This window comes from Acomys minous (assembly GCF_964271855.1).
Source record: "Acomys minous genome assembly, chromosome: 20".
Classification (NCBI taxonomy): domain Eukaryota; kingdom Metazoa; phylum Chordata; class Mammalia; order Rodentia; family Muridae; genus Acomys; species Acomys minous.
Genome location: NC_140502.1, coordinates 7,677,706 through 7,699,173, shown reverse-complemented (window position 1 = coordinate 7,699,173; position 21,468 = coordinate 7,677,706). Strand labels below are relative to the sequence as shown.

The window sequence follows — 21,468 nt, the reverse complement described above, 5'->3', positions numbered from 1 at the left end:
TTCCATATTTTTATATTTGTAAACCTTATTACATGGGATACTTGTCCCAAACATAGGGATAAAGACAATATCTTCAAGTACAGGATAGTCATTGTATTGAATGCCAATGATTATGTGTATACTTCTGTACATAATAAATATTGTACCATTTTACAGAGCACCATCTGAAAGCCTGTTTCCCTTGGTTTTGGCTTTTTCCTTGGATGAAATAAATAGAAACTCTCATCTTCTACCAAATATGTCTTTAGTATTTCAAGTACCAAATTTTCTAAATGAGTCACTAGTAGAATATCTCCTTGATATTTTACTACAAACTGACATGACTCATCCTAATTATGACTGTACCAAAGGTGTCGGTTGTACAGTACTTCTTACAGGACCAAACTGGGAAACATCTGTACTATATCACACCTTCATGTACAGCCGTGAACCTCAGCAGGTGAGATATTTGTGTGGTTAAAATGTAATGAAATTGTGTCTTCATTGGTGCCTTTGATAAGATGCACAAAAGGGTGTAAAGAGGAGACTGGTCTTACTGTCCTTATGTCAGTCTGGTAGTACAATGGTGTTATTCAGATACTTGTTGGGGATCTGGAATTTCTCTGCGTGAAATGGGGATAAGAGGAGAAGTAACAGGTAAGGGAGATTTCTAGAACTTTTTACAGATAAAATGTGTTTACAAGTTCTTAAAAGTACATGCTACCTCATGCTGTTCCTTGTGTCCTAGGTCCTCCATCTTACTTATGGGCCTTTCCATCCTCTCCTGAATGACCGTGTACAATTTTTCTATATTTATCAGATGGCCCATGAGGATACATCTCTTGCCATGGCCCTCATTGCCTTCTTACTTTATTTAAACTGCAACTGGGTAGGGCTGGCCATCTCTGACAATGAACAGGGTACACAATTTCTCTCAGATTTGAAAAGAGTAATGGAAAAGAATATAGTCTGCTTTGCCTTTGTGAACATGATCTCAGAGAACATGGAAGTATACATGTCAAAAGCTGACATGTATTATAACCAAATCATGACATCATCCACAGATGTTGTTATCCTTTATGGTGACACAGACAGTAATCTTGCTGTGGCCTTTACAATGTGGAAATCTCTAGGTATACAAAGAACATGGATCACCACCTCACAGTGGGATGTTCCTACAAGTAAGAGAGATCTCACACTTGACCCATTCCATGGGACTCTTACTTTTGAATACCACCATGGTAAGATTTCAGGTTTCAAAAATTTTGTCCAGACATTGAACCCTCTCAAATACTCAGATAAATATCTGGCAAGCCAGGGCTGGATGAACTTTAACTGTGAAGCCTCAGGATCTAACTGTAAGACAATGACGAACTGCTCATCCAATGCCTCATCTGAATGGCTAATGGCACAGACTTTTGACATGGCCCTCAGTGATAGCATTTACAACATATACAATGCTGCATATGTTTTGGCCCATGTCTTTCGTGAGTTGCTTCTTCAACAGGTAGAAAATCAGCCAATTGACAATGAGAAAAAACGTGATGATAGCTGCTCAAAGGTAGGGTTTCTTCTAGTGGATTATACATGATATTATCAATGTCATAGTTTTTCAGAGTCTCTCAGATGATTAACTGAGCCAACTAGGACTGTTTCCCCAAAACTTAGGTTTCTAAATGTTTTTATGCTGTCACAATGAATCTAGAGCATTGTATAGAATTTAATACACAGGTCTTGGAATGAAAGACACCATTTATCAGTGAAAATAAGTGACTCTGTAACAGAGCAACTGAATATAATCATTCCTGTTATAATACCGGAGAGATAGTGTCTTCTAATTAATTGTTACCATGATGAAGAGATGACTATTTGTTCATTAATTCTGAAAATTGAGGTAATAAGTTCAGGGGATTGTTTTCTCAATTGATTCTCCCCAAATGTAGTCTCTGTTCACCTTCCTCAAAGGCTTAGTGTAATTACACAGAAAGAGTTATGCGAATCAGTTTATTACACACACACACACACACCAGACACTCACTTTTCTGACTGTATTTGTGTTTCTATGTGTGTTTCTGTGGGCCTGTGTATATATCTCAGTTTATGTGTGTGCACAAATGTGTGTGCACTTGTGCGTATGTGTTTATGTGCTTTTGTGTTTCTGTCCATCTGACTATTTGTCTTTTTGTTGAAGTGAGCATAAGTTGTATGTGTTTCAATGCCCATGTGTGTTTGTTTCTGGTTATGTGAATGTTTCTGATTGTATTTGTCAGTGCATGTGTCTGTGTGTACTGTGTTTCTGTATATTGGATTGCACATATGTATATATCTCTTGCTCTGTGTGTGTATTTTTGTCTGTATCTCCTTGATATTGTGAGCATAAATGTGTTTTTGTGTCAATGTCTCTCTGTGTGAATATTTGTATCTCATTATGTCTCCCTTTGTGTATTTGTCTGTGCATGTGTGTGTCTATGTATGTGTTTGGTATATGTCTGTAGTTGTGTGTCTGTGTGGTGTATATGTCTGTCTGTGCCTGTATGATCTGATGTGTGTCTGGACATGTATGTTATTGTGTGTGTAAACAAATATGTGGCTATATTATGTGAGTATCTCTATGTAGATATGGGTCTCTCTTTGTGCAGATGCATGTGTGTGTGTTGTGTGTGTGTTGCATATCTATGTTTGATGTATATGTGCTTTTCTAATGTTGTGTTTCTTAATTTACTTTCAGAGAACTAAAATTTTTCAAACATTATGACAAATTAATATATCATATTGATTTCATTGAAAATTTCTACCTGATCCCTTCAATAAAATTGCTTTTCAGATACAATCATTAGACATTTTCTCCCAACAAGGAAGGGCATATTTAGTGTATTAAACTGTCTGTTTTTCAGATGCACTCCTTGATGAGAAAGACCCACTTCACTAGCCCTAATGGAGACAATGTGACCATGAACAAGAAAGAAAAAGTTCAGAAAGAGTATGACATTTTCTACATTTGGAATCTCCCACATGATTTTGAACTTAAGGTGAAGATAGGAAAATTTAGCCTAGAATTTCAAACTGGTCAACAGCTGCGTTTATCTGAAGACATGCTAGAGTGGGCCACAGGAAGTCGACAGGTGGGTTGAAAGAACTGTACTGATTTCCATTCCATACCAGTAAACACTGTGTGTTTAGTTGGTCCATTTATGCTTTTTTAAACATTAGTGAAATGAAATAAATTGTCCCATAAGGAACCTACTTCTAGTCTCCTATGTTACGTTTCTTATTTTCACTATTTCTTATGTGACCTTTTGTTAGTCCTTTGAGGAGTTCATGCAATAGTTACACTGTATTTTACTATCAAAGAACTGTGGTTTTGTTTTTTAAGATGAATATGAAACAACTTTTGACCACTCATTTATAATATTTCCAGTAAAGTGAGCAATAGACTCATGGTACCATTCTTATTGCCATATAGTGATTTCCTCACTTATTATGAATCTGTGATAAAAAAATTAAATTATCTGAGGCTAAGTGTAATGATGCAGTAAATTAAAAATCCAAAGGCATTAGAAATGAAACTCACCATTTCTTTTAGTTTTAATTTAAATTTTTTATTTAATTCATTTTACATTCCAGCCTTAGCCCCCTCCCTCATGTCCTTCCAGGCAACCCTTTCTCCTCTTTTCCCCTATGCCCGCTCTGTAGTCCTCAGAGAGTGGAACCCTTCTCCCTTACTCACTGACCCAAGCCTATCAAGTATCATAAGGACTGCCTGCATTCTCTTCTTTTGTGAGATGATAAGGTACCCCATCGGGGGAAGTGATTGAAGAGAAGGCAACAGTTTTATTTTATAGGTTTGCTCAAGCCTCTGACACAGAGTCTCTAAATTGTCAACCCTTCTAATCATAAATTTATAATTTTTGATAAATATTAAATGTTCTATTAATTATTACTTTGTATTTTCTTTCCTTTTTATATGTTATGGATTTTCTGTCTGGATACATGCCCATGCAACCCTGGCGTATGTGGTATATATCGACATTAGAAGGGTGATGCATATTTATGGAAATGTGAGCCAGCTTAGATATGCAAAATGGGTGCAGGAAATCAATTGTTATTCACAGTTTGTCCATGCCTCAGCTCTAAATTATACCATGTATAGAAACTGTTCACTACAGTATCCTTGCTTGGTCCTCTTAATTGTTGTGTTGTTCATTTAAACTAATGAAGCAGTATCTGCTTTCCCTTTCTGTATTTGGAGGTATTTGGTAGTAATACATTTCTGCTGTGCATAAATTTGTGAAAAAAATTTCCATCATAGTTCCAGGGCATGTTCTAGGTATGAATTCTGATGTGGTTGTTATTGAAGTATTCTATTCGAACTATGGAACCACCAAGTTGTTTAAATTTTAAAGATGTTAAGTCCTGAAATTCAGGTTGCACATGTACTCTGGCATTTGCAGTTAATAGTCCGTCTCAGAGTGATGAGGGGAATCATTGTTATGCAGAGGAACACAGGATCTGAAGTTTAGCTACTGAGATACACACACACTCGATGGCAGCAGTGATTTCTCATGTGTGTTCCAAACACAGCTTGATTGGGCATTACAAAAACCTGCACCTGAATAATACTCAATACTAAAAAAAATATAGAACCATTGCTCTGCTTCCAAATATGCATATCAGGACACATGCAGAAGCAAACAAACATAAAAATGATGATATCAAATCTACCTAGCTCAAAATGTTACAGTCATAGTCTTAAATGAGAGTATGTTCAATGATATGCTAAATACATAATTCAAAGAGTGACTATGAGAATGCTCTATGATAAGTGAAGAGACATAATTTTCCTCAGAAAGGATAAGAGGGATCACAAGAACTACCATAAAATAAGTCACTGAAAAAGCATGAGAAAAAGAAATTTCAGGAAAGTACAAAATAATAAAAATACTCAAACAGAAAATATGTACAGGAAAATCAAATAAATGAAATAAAAATCTACGTAAATAGTCTCAGCAAGACAATAGTTCAAGATAAAGACAGGATGGCAAAGCTTGAATATTATTCATAAGTATTAGAAAAATTAGACTATAAAAAAATAAAACAATACTAAGATTCAAAATATAGGAGACTTGAGGATTTCTGATCAGAAGATCAGAATTTCAGTCCAGATCACAAGAGGAAAAGATGGAAACACTCAACTCATCAACACTACATCCAGTATAACGTAATCATAAATTTCAAGTGAGATGTGTTCCCATCTAGATACAACAGTCATTTACATAGCAAAGGTTGAAAATCAGTAAATGAACAACCCTTGCCATATTTAACATAAAAATTATATTGTAAGAAAGACATACACTTGAAGGCTGCAGTACAGAAGACTGTGTCATAGCAAGTTCCTATCTGTATATCAGTCAATGTCACCATGGAAATTTTTACAGGAGGAGAGTAAGAGTGATATATTTCAAACATTTAACAGCCAGCCACAGTAACTATAAACAGAAAAGTTATTCCTCATAATAGAAGGATACAGAACAGAGTTCAATAATAGACACAATCACAGGAATTTAGAAGCACTGAAAAATTACCATGAAAGATGCTAGTTGAACCACTTTACATGATGAATGCAAGGATCAAAGGAACACATAGAAAGCACTAAGCTCCTGAGAAAAGCAACTATTACAAAACTATCAAGTACTACAATATCAACACTAGATAATATTCACCAAATAATCTACAGTAATAATTTATTTTTAATGTTCACATTCTCTAATAAAAATCCATAGACAACAAGATTGGTTCAGTAAAACAACAAAAACACCCCAAAACTTTTTTTGTTACTTCCATTGGAAAAAATGATATTTTTGACCAGAATGAAATCCTTCTATAAAAATGTAGGTGATACATCATTATGAAGTGAAACAATCAAACAAAAAAACAAACGAACAAAATCCATATAACCATTCACTTTGATGGACATGGATGGAATAATTCTGACGTATACACATATCAAGGCAATTCAACAACACACCAGAATGTCTGTTCGCTATACCCAAGTGTATTTCATTCAATAAATGCAATCGTGATTCCAAAATGCAGATAAGTTAAATGTGATAAATCATGTTAATACACTCTAAGATGGAATTATATGATTATACAAAAATATTCATAAATGCATTATAAAGAAATCCATCATCTATTCAGTGTAAAAAAACCATGTTGGAATACAAAGAACAGGTAATATCTTGATAGAATAGGATTTTTATGGCAGACTGAAAGCATTGTACTAGATGCAGAGAAAAACATAAAAATTCAATTAAAATAAGAATGAAGCCAGGTATGTGTGGTGCATGTGTTAATCCAAACAGTTTATAGGCAGATTTAGAAAATTCTCTGTTGATAGGTGACCAGTTTGGCCTAGATAGCTAATCCAAGGATGGCAGTGTGACAGAGACCATGCCTTAAAAAATTGAATAGAAATTTGGCAGCAATATGCACTGTCTCCACTCTTTTTCAAAATGGTCATTAAAATATTAACAAGTGCCTAGCTGGAGATTGGGATAGATACTGGGACTTCTTACTGGTACCATATGTGAGAGAGGTAAGGATGAATGGGGAAATAGAAGGACCCAGAGGATCCTAGAAACCTACAAGGAGACAGTTAAGGCTGGCAGATCTGGACCCAGGTGGGTCAGCTAAAAATACTGTACCAACAAAGGACAATGCATGTAGTCAGCATAGACCCCCTATCCAGATCTAGCCAATGGATACCACTTTCTCCACAATTGTGTGGATAGCAGGGACTGACTCAGACATGAACTCTGGTGACCCCTACTTAACCACTTTTTCTTGGTGGGGAGACTTGTTAATGTTCAGAGGAAAAGTTAACAAGCTCCCAGGAAGAGAAATGAGAGGCTGTGATCTTATAGTGGAGGAGAGGGTCCCTTTCTGTCACAAACCTCAGGGAGGGGATTGGGATGAAAGTGGGAGGGATGGGTAATTGGAAGATACAAATGAGGGAATAAAAATGAGATTTAATCTGAATGAATTACTTAAATAAAGAAATTTTTACCATGTACCAAAACAATTGTGAAAATATATTTTAAAAAGAGAGAATGTGTCCAATTATAAGTGAATATATACCAGTTGAGTCTTTCTGTTTCTGGATTAAGCCATTCAGTATGATAGTTTCTAGTTAAATCCATTCGTCCACAAATTTCAAGAATTCCTTCTTTTTAATAGCAGAGTAGTGTAGATGTGCCACAGTTTCTTTATCCATTCTTCTACGTAGAAACCCTTAGGCTTTTTCCAGGTTCTGGCTATTATGAAGAAGGCTGCTGTGAACATGGTTGAGCATATGCCCTTGTTGTGTGCTAGAGCATCTTCTACGTATATTCCAATGAGTGGAATTGCTGGGGCTTAAAGAAGCCCTATTCCCATTTTTTTGAGATAGATTTCCAAAGACGTTGTTTAAGTTTGCATTCCCACAAGCAATAAAGAAGTGTTTCTGTTTCTCTACATCCTCACCAGAATGTGATATCACTAGAATTTTTGATCTTAGCCATTGTGATGGGTGTAAGATGGATTCTCAGAGGTGTTTTGATTTGCATTTCCCTGAGGACTAAAGGCATATATACTCATTTATAACTGGACACTAACCCAAGGGGCATGTCCCATGAAAGTCTTCACTTACCAGGAAAACGGGATAGATGTGAAGACATCCTCTTGGGACTCTAGGTAAGAGAAGTATTGGAGAACGGGGAAATAGAAGAATCCAGAGGGTCCTAGAGACCTACAAGAAAAACATTATGATGGATGGATCTGGGCCCAAGGGTTCTGTGCAAACTATCGCACCAAGCAAGGACAATATGTGCAGTAATCATCAAACTCCTACCCAGATCTAGACAATGGACAGCACATTCTCCACAGTTGAGCGAGGAGCAAGGACTGACTTTCACATGAACTCTGTTGCCCCATATTTGACCACATCCCTTTGATGGGGAGGCCTGGTGGCACTCAGACGAAAGATACCAGGATATCAAGAAGAGACTTGATACCCTATGATCATATATAGGGAGAGTAGGTCCCCCTCACTCACAGACATAGGGGATGGGACTAAAGTGAAAGTGGAAGGGATGGAGGATTGGGAGGATACAAGGGATGGGATAACAATTTAGATGTAATATGAATAAATTAATAGAACAAGTAAAAAAGAGAGAAAGTAATGTTCCCTGTTTTAGATAGGGAATTGAGGTATCCCAATGCTACAGAGTGAGACCCTGTTTCACAACCACCACAGCAAAGGGAAGCGTTCTAGTTAAGTGTGTATGTGGAGAACATGAGATGAATCTGTGTACCAGTGACAATGTGGTTTTCACATACACCTTAATACTGAATGAACGATTCAAAAGAGCATGCAACACTCAGCAAATTTCCTTTTTATAACATATTTATTAATTTATTCATATTCCATCTCAATTGTTATCCCATCCCTTGTATCCTCCTGTTCCTCCTTCCCTCCTTTTTCCCTCCTCCTCCTCTCCCTTAGGACTGTAAGTGAGAGGGAACATGCGCATAGGGTATCAAGTGTCTTCTTGGTATCCCTATCAGCAGATTTCTAATGCTTCTTACTGAGCCCCATCATAAAGTTTAGTGTAATAAAAACATACCTTTCTTTAACCTGAGAAACCCTTCAATTAACATCAAACAAACTATCTTTTACTCGGGTTCCCACAGTATTTATAGGCTCCTTAAGGTCTTCTCACTTCAGGAAACACATCACATTACAGCTTCTTACATATCAACTCAGCACTTTGTCACTAGGATTGTCCTTTCAAACGTGTTTTTCTTTAAATTAAGTTTGTGAAGATTTGCAGTCTTAATTTATTGGAAGATGTGTTTGTTATTTAAGACTTGAGGAGATATTTCCCCTGTTTAAATGTGCTTTCATCATTTCTTGCAAAGTCGTTGCTTTGTTTAAATTTTGGCCATGAACATGGTGAGGAAGAAAGCTTGTATTGGATCATGTGTTATAAGCAAGGGAAGAAAAGGACGGAACTTGGAGACTGAAATTAAAGCACAGGCCCTTGAGAGAACACTGCTTATTGCTTTGCTCTGTGTCATTTCTCACACATGCTTGCCTAGCAACAGCATTATCTTTAGTAGACTGGGCATGCCTACAATGACTACCAAATAATAAAATGCATTAGCGTTAGAAAGAAGGTTATTCTGATAGAGAAAATTTCTCAAGTAAGGTTCATTCCATGTTCTTTATGTTTTTACTGTACTTTGTGTCAGCTTGATGAAAATCAACAAGAAGACCAGGTGGCATCTCTGTAGTGTTTGCACAAAGTACTCTAAACTTCCGTTTCCATAATGTCTAAAATTTTGCAAAGAGCTCAACTTTTCATCAACTTGTTTTAATATATTCATACACTTGCCATTATACAAAGTACCAAGTGACATGTCGTTCCTCAGTGTTTGTATATAAAATAAGCTTATTGATATCTCAACATGCTAATGTAATATAGTTATGGCTGGAGTAGATAAAACTCAATATGTATCCTATTTCCTCAGATGGTGCCCTCTGTATGCAGTGCTGATTGTGGTCCTGGATTCAGAAAATTCAGGCAGGAGGGAATGTCTCTTTGCTGTTTTATTTGTATCCACTGCCCAGAAAATGAAATTTCTAATGGAACAAGTGAGTGTTTACTGCTGTGATAAACTTTACATTGATAATCCTCTCCATCAACAAAGGCATGCTGAAGGAGTCTAAAATGCAACTACAAAAATATAATATACCATTTTCTCCATTAGCAGTCACAGGAATACCAACATTAACAATGTCTTAACCACCACCACGACCACAACAAAAACCCTTTTGCCTAGTTTTACATTTTCATTCATTTTCTGTCACATTATATTTTCTCAAAGAAATAAAATCAAAGTGCAGTGTGAGCACATAGTGCATGAGATCTGTTCTGTTTATTAATTTCCCCTATAACTACATGCATAAAAGATTCCAGTCGTGAATGCTCAAAATGTAAATTTATTCTTTTTCCATGTATGTATGTGTCCCTACATATGTTTATGTACCCTTATATGTACAGGATCCAACAGAGGACAGAATACCGCACCAGATCTCATGGACTGTGTAATGGAGGTCCTAGAAAACAAGTCTTTATCCGTAGATAAATTAGAGTAGTGATAAAATAATTACTTGTAAAATAATCGGAAATGGCTGAGTATAAGACAAAATTTGTGTGATTCATAGAGGCTCATTTTCTTTCCCCCTAATTGTAATTTATTCTGATTACATCTCAATTGTTATTCCCTTACCCATTTTCAAATGTGTGATGTGAATTGTTTCTAGGAAGGTGAAGATAATTGTTTACACATGGTGTACAAAATATAACAAGTCTTATATATCAAACATTTTATAAATGACACTCAATTAATAATTTCATGAAATAATAGATTAGAACAGTTTTATAATGAAAGTAATTTATACAAACATTAAAAATTTATTGCAAGCTACAGAGGCCGTTTAGTATAATGATTATCTATTTATGCTTGGCTAAATGCAAATGGACAATGAATGGTTTTTCCAACATTTGCCTGTGATACTATGCAATAAAATTTAAGTTCTTAAAATACATTTCTGGCCAATAATATGGCTCTACATTTAAATCATTTGCCACTAAGACTGATAGCTGGAGTTCACCCCCAGGACTCATATACTGAGAGGAGGCAAAGAACTCTTAGAAATGCCTTCTGACATGTATGCACTCAAATAACATCCATAATGATTAAACAATCTGTAATAAAATCGTTTTCAATGTTAAAATGAATAAGAACTAAGGTAATTAAATCAATAAATAGAAAAAGATTAATACTCTTTATAGGTGTTCATGTGCATTGTGAGTGTGTTTGTACGTAAGGGCAGATGAAGGTGAGAGACAACTAATACCTCTATAGTTAATTTTCAGGCAATTGTGAAACACCTCATATGAGTTCTGGGCACTGAACTCAGATTTTCTGTAAGAACAGGACATTCTCTTCATAGTTCAGCTAACTTTCCATCACTTCAGGCAAAACAGCTAGTTACAATTGACCATCAATCAATTGTTCTACATAAAAAGACTTAAAAACCAGGAAGCACATCTTAACTCTGTGCAACTATCTAATGAATCAGCACAATTCCAATGAAATTGCCTACCATTGTCATTTCAAAAGAGCATATTATGAGTGAAGTAGTTTGTTCCACATAAAAAAAATTTGGGTGTGGTGGCACATGCCTTTAATCCCAGAACTTGGGAGGCAGAGGCAGGTGGATCATGGTGAGTTTGAGACCAGCCTGGTCTATAAAGTGGTTCCAGAACAGCCAAGGCTACACAGAGAAATCCTGTCTTGAAAAAAATCTGGGCCACTTTTGTATGTGGGATTTGTTTTATTTCTTCCATGCTGCTTATTGATGTAAAATTTACCTCAGAGTCTATTCACAGAGTTTGAGTCCCATAGAGATTGAAATGAGGGTAGCAGGAAGATGCTGAATGCTTCCCATGAAGGTGGAGTCAAGATGAAGGGCTCTGTGGTGCTCAGTCTGTAGAGAGGTTTCTCTCTTCAGTGATAGATTTAGTGCTTCTCATGATCAAGGCTCAGGGACTCTTTGTCCATACAACCAGGTTAGAACATAAAAAAGGACACATTAATCATTATTTTTTATTTCTTCCAAATTTCAAACCTTTAAATTGCATTTATATACCAGGAAAATTTACTTCTCACACTCACATTCCTATTTCTAACAAATGATTACCATGTATGAGCATATCTTTTACATTTATTTGGACACCCAAATATAAATACACACATGAGTGTGTTTGTGCATGCACACACACACACACACACACCCCTAATGATTTCTTTTCCTGTTCCTTAGATAACATTATGTTTGGGCTGGGAAATAGAAAAGCTGTCACTTTTCTTCCCCAAGCAGAACTCAGTCTCCATCTCTCATAAAGCATTAAATGAACAGTCAGTGAAGTCAGGAGGCACCGAGTGCATGGGAACGGAGGTTTTAAAAGACACTCAGTTACACTGTGTTTAGTGCATTTAGATTTTGTGAATTTGCCAGACACAGCCATTTCATGATAGCATCCAGAATGATGTACACAATCTGCTTTCTAAGGACATGGTAAATCATCAACACTGTTAAATAGACAAACTTTGGATTGTTTTTCTCTATAAAAATAATAAGAATTACTAAATAGAAGCATTGTTATATAACAATTTCCTTCAATTATATTATCAGCAATAAAATGAAGGTATTGCAAAGCTTTTCCAATAGAGTTATTGAAATGTCTTGTCAATAAACTGCTGAAGCTGTACTAACGAATCTGTCCTTTCTCATTAGACATGGATCAATGTGTGAAGTGTCCTGAGGACCAGTATGCCAACACAGAGCAGAATCACTGCATCCACAAAGCTGTGATCTTTCTGAGCTATGAAGACCCCTTGGGGATGGCTCTGGCCTTAATGGCCTTGGGCTTCTCTGCCCTCACAGCTCTGGTTCTTGGGGTATTTTTGAAGCACAATGACACAGCCATTGTGAAGGCCAATAACCGTGCTCTCAGCTACATCTTACTCGTGTCACTCATGTTCTGTTTCCTCTGTTCCTTGCTCTTCATTGGCCGTCCAAACTCAGTCTCCTGCATCCTGCAGCAAATCACATTTGGAATTGTTTTCACTGTGGCTATTTCCACTGTGTTGTCCAAAACAATCACAGTGGTTCTGGCTTTCAAAGTCACAGCTCCTGCACGAAAGATGAGGTACATTCTGGTTTCAGGAACTCTTAACTACATCATTCCTCTCTGTACACTCATCCAAATTATTCTCTGTTCAATCTGGCTAGGAGCTTCTCCTCCCTCTGTTAATACTGATGCACACTCTGAGCATGGCCAGATTATTATTGTCTGCCACAAGGGTTCTGTTATAGCATTTTACTGTGTCCTAGGATACTTAGGCTTCCTGGCCCTGGGAAGCTTCATTTTGGCTTTCTTGGCCAGGAACCTGCCTGACACATTCAATGAAGCCAAGTTCTTGACCTTCAGCATGCTGGTGTTTTGCACTGTGTGGATCACTTTCCTCCCTGTCTACCACAGCACCAAGGGCAAGGTCATGGTGGCTGTGGAGATTTTTTCCATCTTGTCTTCCTGTGCAGGCATGCTGGGATGCATCTTTGTTCCCAAGTGCTACATCATTTTATTAAGGCCAGACAAAAATTCTCTTCAAAAGATCAGGGAGAAATCATATTCGTAAGGTTGTATAGCATGAATATTTTGTGTTAAATTATTTGATTTATTCAACTTTTAACCTGATTGCAGATACCACCCTTACTCTCCTTCTATTCCTACCCTTCCTGCCTTTCTCCATCCTTTCTTCGTTATGCCTCAGATTAGTGATCAAAACTCTGGCATCACAATCCATGTCAGTAACAGCCCCTGTACTTCTTCCTAGAGGAGCCACATGAAGCCTGATCTGTCCATCCTCTACATACGTGTATTTGGCATATGTCCAGTTCATTCATTGTCCTTGGTTGTTTCCTCAGTCTCAGGAACCCTCTTTGTGCCCTGGATGGCTGGCACTTTTGGTCTTTTTGTGGAGCTCCTGTCACTTCAAGTCCATTTCTCCTTCCTCCCACTGTTCCTCAAGACTCCCTATTATCATGGAATGTTTGGCTGTGGTTCTCAGCATTGGTTTTCAACCTGTGTTTAGCAGAACCTCTCAGAGGACAACACAGTTAGGCTTCAGTCTACAAGCACAGCAGAGTATCATTAATAATGTCAGGGGTTGGCTCTGTCCAGAGACTGATTCTTGGCTTGTGCCAGGTAGTCTGACTGGTAAATGAAATCTAACTGAGAAATATGAAGTTGGTACAAAACCACCAAATATTGGGCTGCAGAGCATGATCTGGCTCTTCTTAGGATGTTGCTCACTGTTTCCTGTAATGATGTTGCATAGCAGTATGATGGCTACTAGAGTTCTATATTTTCCATATATCTTGCCCTGATACTTATTTCACAATTTATAACTCTTGGGGCATAGTGCTGAGTGCAAATGTTCTTTTCTTCTTTAGAATAAAAACATTCAAACTATAACCAAACTTTATAATCTCTGGGTGAATGAACTTGATGCCAGTGGAATGGAGATTAAAAATTTGAGAAAGTTTGTGGGAGTGTGAACTCATGTTTGCATATGGAAGTAAACCAATTTTCTTCCTTACAAGGGGAAGGTAAGGGAATATTGACGTTATACAAGGAAGTCGAAGAGTTAAACTTAGAAGCGTGATGGTTTGACAAACATAAAGAATACTAAGGAAGATGGCTTTGTGTCTTAGCCTTAGCAGTTAATAACATACCTAGCTCTTTAATAAGGCATGATTCATTGCTCAGCCCTGAAAAATTTATGTAATCAACACTATGTTACAATAGCTCCAAAGAATAAGATGTCATCTTCTGGCTTTCATGTTACCTTAACTCACCTGTGTACAAAACAAGACAAGAAAATTCACACACTGCCGGACGTGGTGGAACACAGCTTTAATCTCAGTACTCGGGTGGCAAAGGCAGGTGGATCTCTGAGAGTTTGAGTCCATCCCGGTCTATAAAGTGAGTCCAGGTCAGCCCAGGCTACACTGAGAAACCATATCTCAAAAAAGAAAACAAAACAAAAAACAAACAAGCAAAAAAGAAACACACACAAACAAAAACAACCAAACATGTATACACAAATTGTCATATAAAACTGAAAACATGTAGTCTTTGAAAGATTGTAGGATAATATTTTAAAGAGTCTGCATAAGCAAGCTGCTTTTCAGGAAGATCCAAGATGGTGTCCCGAGCACTGCAAAATGGAGCCTGCGGACCCACAAGTCCTGAAGTGTCTTAGGTGAAATGGATCGACAAAATACAGAGCAGAGGTGGGTCTGGCCTCTGGTCTTCCAACTGGCCCACGGATAGCACATGCCCAGTCCCCAGAGTCTGGATGTGTACCAGCTCTGATGATCTGCAGCTGTGCTCTATAGTATGGACTTGGTATCTGGGACTGAACTGTGCATGGTAAACCGCCGGACTCCAGAGATTCTCCCCTAGAGCAATCTCAGGAAAACAGGTGGATCTGATCTCACACCCACCCATGAGTCCACAGAAAGTTCCAGGTTCTGGCAACCATACAGGCACAAAATCCAAAGCCCAAAGCAGTCGAATGTGCTTGCCTCACCTGCGCCCTCCCCCTCCCTCTCTGACAGATGTGTGAGTCACACAGTAATAACATCAGAGTCAGTGGGCCCAGTGGGATGTGAGAATGTGGATCTGATCTCATATCTCCCCACCCATCCACAGTCTATGCTATACAACAACAGTAATAAAAACAGCATGGTACTGGAATAGAAACATGCTGGTTCATCAATAGAATCAAATCAAAGACCCTGAAATCAATCCTCACACCTATGGACACTTGAGATTTTACAGAGAAGCAAAAACCATAGCATGGAAAATACATAGGGTCTTCAACAAATGGTGCTGCTCTTACTGCCTGTCTACACATTAAAAAATGCAAAAAGGTCCATATTTATCACCTTGTACAAAACTAAAGGCCCAGTGTATTAAAAACCTCAACATTAAAAGCAGACACACTAAATCTGTCAGAAGAAAAATTGTGAAAGTGCCTTAATCTATTGTCACAGTGGAAAAATTCCTGTTGATGCCACAAACAGGTCACAATTAATAAATGGGACATCATGAATCTGTAAATCTTCTTTAAGGCAAAGGGCATTGTCAACAGAAGAAAACAAGAGCCTACATCCTAGGAAAAGTTTGCCACCAATCCTACACCTGACAAATAATATCCAAGATTTGCAAAGAATTCAGCACCACCAATAAAAGCAAAAAAATTAAGAAATGAGGTTCAGATCTAAAAAGAGATTCTCAACAGAGGAATATTGAATGGCTGAGAAACACTTAAAGAAATCCTCAACCTCCTTAGTCATCAGAGAAATGCAAATCAAAATGGCTTTGAGATTCCATCTTTTACTCATCAGAATGGCTAAGTTCAAAAATTCAAGTGACAGTAAATGGTGCTGAGGATGTGTAGAAAGAGGAAGAACATGTGGGAGTGCAAACTTGTGCATCCACTTTAGAAATCAATGTGGCAGTTTCTCAGAAAATTAGGAGTAATGCTAACTCAAGACCCACCTAGGACACTTCTTGGCAAATATCCAAAAGATGGTCCACCACACAAGAAGGAAAATTGCTCAACTATGTTGATGGCAGCCTTAATCATAATAGTCAGAATATTGAAACTCCCTAGCTGTCCTTCATTCAAAGAATGGAAAAAGAAACTGGTACATTTATAAAATGAAATACTACTCAGTTATTAAAAAAGAAAGGGAATCTTCAAATTTGCAAGCAAGTGGGTGTAACTACAAATTATCACGTTGAGTGAGGTAACCCAGACTCAGAGGATACGCATGGTATATATTCACTTATAAAAGGATATTAGTCCAACATGGATTTCCTCTGAGAATGCCCACTCACAGGTGATTGTTCCAGATGCTGCAACTCTCTACTGAACTCCAAGTGAGAGTGGTAATGAAGAATGTAGAGATAGAGGATCCAGAGGTTCTAGGAACACACAAGAAGACTGTCAAGGCTTGCAGATGAGGGAGTGGGGAGTTGCAGAAACTGCTGTACCAACCAAGGTCAATGCATGTAGGAAATCTAGTCCATCTTTTCAGATATAGCCAATGGACAGCTCATTCTCCATGGTTATGGTGATAGTGGGGACTGCCTCTGACATGAAGTCTGGTGCTCCTAATTTGAGCACTTCCCCTTGTTAGGGAGGCATGGTGCCACTCAGCAGACGAGGAAGTGGGTTATCTCGATGAGACCTGATAAGTTGTGATCTTATGGTGTATAAAGGAGGTATCCTTGAGTCACAGGTCTAGGGGAAGGGAATAGGGTGAAAGCAGGATGGTGAGCAGGAAGGTACAAGTGAAGACACAACATTTGGGATATAATCTAAATAAATTATAGAAAATAACAATGACAAATAGGTTAATGAGAGGAAGGAAATTCTTAGGGTGAGTTGAAACTGAGGGCTCCAATGTGGTAAGCAGGACACAGCTACTTTATTTAGCTAATGTAGGAGTAAGTTTTGCTCCATTAAACCTCTCATGGAACAATTTGTGTTTTCATAAGTTAGCACTGAATATAGACATTTGTCTGCCGTGTTTATTTCAGCATTACTCAGAATAAACAATATATGAAATCAAATTTAATGGCTCACAACAGATGATGATATGAAGGAAAAATAACATCCAACATTTTTTGATTTTCATCTTCATATCTACATATTCATTTGCTATTTGTAATACATTTTTAGAATCTTAAAAGTTTCATTAAATGTATTATCTCTTGGGTTGATCAAAGATGGCAGTGCCAACTATGCACTGTGTCTGAGCAGCCGGATGGAGCCTAGAGATAGGATGGGAGCTAGAGACCACAAGACCTGGCGAGTGCTAGGTGAGAGATATGGACGTGGTGCAGAGCACAGTTGGGTCTGGCCTCAGGCCATCCAACTGGTCCAGGGAGGATGGGTGCTCAGTCTACGGAGACTGGCTGTATGCGAGACTCTCAGCTGTAGCTCTGCTATATCTTGGACTGTGTATTGGGGAATGAACTGTGGGTGATGAAACACCAGCATTTAGATCTGATGGCCCAAGGGAGAACCCAGTCGAATGTGTGAATCAGACCCCAGACAACACACGTGCAGTCCTGTGTCTTTAAAGCCCAGCACAGACACATGGGTGGTATCTACACTCTCTCTGACTAAACTGTGGGTTACACGCTAACGGTAGTTTCAGCTAGCCCAGAGGGGATCACAGTGTGTGTATATGGGATAGATCTGACTTCAGATCACCCTGCCAGTTCAAAGAGGACCAAGAGCCCACATAGGGGCCAAATGGCTGTGGAGAGATTCTCTGCTAGGGCATGGCTCCCACTCTCTCTGTTGAACTGAATCTAGGTCCCTTGGCTGGAGAATGAATGGGCAGAAAGAAGTTCAGGTCAATGGACAGCTTCCACACTCTGTGGCAGATTAAATCCAAGTCCCATGGCCAGGACTGGAGCAAGAAGAGGCAGGCCCAAGAAAGAATTGGCAGAAGCCTAAGACAGCTACCCACTCTGCACTCTGTGAAATACTAATCGGAGGTCCTAGGTCCCCTGTGGCCAAGTGGAAGATCTCCATATCCAGCCAAAAGCAGATATTACCTTCATTATCTCAGACTGAACCTTGAGTTGCAGAATACCATCACCAGCCTGTATTGGCCCAGTGGGGAACCCAGTGTGTGAGGCAAAGTCCTTTGGAGCTGAAACCAAGTCACTGAAGGATACCCTTATCCCCACAGGTGAGGGGTCTAGCTCTATAGACACTCACCAATGCACTACTCTCAATGACCAGTGAAGGACACCAAAACTACATCCTAACATCAGAAAGAGCAAGACAGCTAAAGACCAGCATAAAAACACACAACAAAACCTAAAACAACATGACATATCCAGAACACAATTATCCCAATACATAAACCCTGGGACTTCAAACATGACTGAAGCAGAAGAAATGACGTCAAATCCTAAGTAATGAAGATGATAATGGAGGAAACAAACAAAATCCCTAAACAAATACAGGAAGATGTGGACAACCAGATTGAGGACCTTAGAGAGGCCATGACAGAAACCTATAGAGTGGAATGAAGAAATCACTAGAAGAAATTCAGGAAATGTGAACAATCAGATGATGAAAATCAATAAAACTGTTCAAGACTTGAAAATGAAAATAGAAACAATGATAAAAGCACAGGCAGAAGAAAGCTTGGAATAAAAGAAATTATTTAAGAAAACAGGAAATGCAGAGATAAGCTTCTCTAACAAAATTCAAAAGATGGAGTAAAGAATCTTAGGTGCAAAAGTTACAACAGAAGAATTAGATGCAACCATCAAAGAAAATATTATGTCCCCAAAATTCCTGACACCAACCATTGAAAAATTCAAGGAAACCATGAAATGATGAAATCTAAGGATCTAGGAATTGAGGAAAAAAGAAGAGTCCCTGCTTCAGGGCCAGAAAATAACTTCAGCAAATTCATAGAAGAAAATATTCTCATCTTATAAAAGAGATGCATATAAACATAAAAGAGTCCTACATAGCACCAAATGGAATAGACCAAAAATATATTAATCCAATCACTAAATAATCAAAACACAAATGTATAGAACAATGAAAAATTTCCTTGGCAGCAAAGGAAAAAGTCCAAATGGCAAACCTATCAGAATTACATCAAACTTCCCTGTAGAGAACATAAAAGACAGAAGAGCCTGGGCAGAGGTCCTACAAACTGTAAAAGACCACAGATGCCAGGCCAGAGTACTATACCCAGTGAAACTTTCAATAACTATTGGTGGAGAAAACAAGATATTCCATGGCAAAAACAAATTCAAACAGTACCGATTCACAAATCTGGCTCTATAGAAGTTGGAGAACACTCGAACACAAAATGAGAAACTACAACCAAGATAACACAGGAAATAGATAACTTCACTGTAGCAAAACAACCACACAAACACTCTACTGCAACCAACATCCAAGTCCCGGGACTTAATAGTCACTGGTCATTCACATCTCTCAACATCAATAGTGTCAATTCTCCAATGAAAAGACATAGACTAACAGAATGGAAGCATGAACAAGACGCACTATTCTTTTGCATTCAAGAAACACATCTCACCCACACTGAAAAACATTACCTCAGGGTCAAACATTACCTAGAATACTAGAAAAAAGTATTCTAAGCCAACAGACACAAGAATCAAGCTGGTGTAGCCATTTTAATATATAATAAATTAGACTTTCAATTGAAATTAATCAAAAGAGATAAGGAATAAAATTTCATACTCACTAAGGAAAAATTCAACCATGATGACATCACAGTTCTGAGCATCTGTACACACAGTTCAAAGGCATCCTCATTTGGTGTTTTTTCTTTCTTCTTTTTATTCCCAACATTGTAAGAAATATTAACAATGCTTAAGTCACACATTGATCTGAACACATTAGTAGTGGGAGTCTTCAACACCGCACTTTCACCAATGGATAGGTCAATGAAACAGAAACTAAACTGAGAAATAATAAGGCTAACCAATGTCTTGAATCAAATCGACCTAACAGATATCTACAGAATTTTCACCCAAACCAAAAAATTATACCTTCCTCTCAGCACCTCACAGAACCTTCTCCAAAATTGACCATATAGTAGAACACAAAGTGAGCCTCAAAGGATACAGGAAGACTGAAATAATACCTTGTATCATGTCCAATCACTGTGATCTAAAGCTGGACTTCAATAACAACAGAAAAGCAAAAGTCTACACACCCGGAAACTGAAAAACTCCCTACACAACAACTGGAGCAGTGAAAAAAAAAAAAAGAAATTAAGGACTTTTAAAAATTCAATAAAAATGAAGGTACAGCATATCCAAATTTGTGGGATACATTGAAAGCAGTGATAAAAGGAAAATTCATAACACCAAGAGACTTCATAAAGAGACTAGAAACATTTCATATAGGCAACTTAAAGATATATCTAGAAGCCCTATGAAAAAAGAAGCAGAAACACCCAAGGGGAGTAAATGGCTGGAAATAATTAAACTCATGGCTGAAATCAATATATTACAAACAGACAGAAGAATTCAAGAATCAACCTAAGCAGGAGCTGGTTCTTTGAGTCCATCAACTGGATTAATGAACTGTTTGGCAAACTAATAAGAAGCAGAGACACAATATCCAAATCAATAAAATCAGAAATGAAAGGGGAAATAAAATAACAGACAATGAAGAAATACAAAGAGTTATTAGGTCCTATTTCAAAAGCTTATAGTCCACAAAATTTGAAAAACTGAGGGAAATGGGCATTTTCTTGATGGAAACCATCAAAGTTTGAGTCAGTATAAGATCAACAAATTAAATAGTCCTATTTCTCCTACAGAAATAGTAGCAGTTATCATAAATCTCCCAAAACAAACCAACAAACAAACTTGCCCAGGGTCAGATGGTTTCAGTGCAGAATTCTAAAGACCTTCAAAGAATACTTATTACCAATACTCTTCAAATTACTCCACAAAATAGAAACATTACCATACTTATTCTATGATGTCACAGTCATACTAAGACCTGAATCTCAGAAAAACCCAACAGTGAAAAAACATTTCAGACCAAATTTTCTTAAGAACAGTGACATAAAAGTACTCAATAAAATATTCACAAACCAAATCCAAGAACAAACACATGAAAGGTATCACTCACCATGACCCTGTAGGCTTCATCCCAGACATGCAGAAACGGTTCAATATATGGAAATCCATCAATGTTATGCACCACATAAAC

General features: G+C 37.7%; 1 protein-coding gene across 1 annotated transcript in view; it reads left to right on the top strand.

The window, feature by feature from the left end:
• Positions 1 to 319: 319 nt before the first annotated feature.
• LOC311590876 (vomeronasal type-2 receptor 116-like) overlaps positions 320 to 21,468 on the top strand; it is a gene marked incomplete at both ends in the record, with an annotated part of 41,751 nt that continues 20,602 nt past the window's right edge. The window contains 2 exons of the mRNA XM_084770176.1: positions 320 to 439; positions 728 to 1,160. Coding sequence (XP_084626302.1) covers positions 320 to 439; positions 728 to 1,160 — 553 coding nt within the window. The remainder of the gene's footprint in view (positions 440 to 727; positions 1,161 to 21,468) is intronic.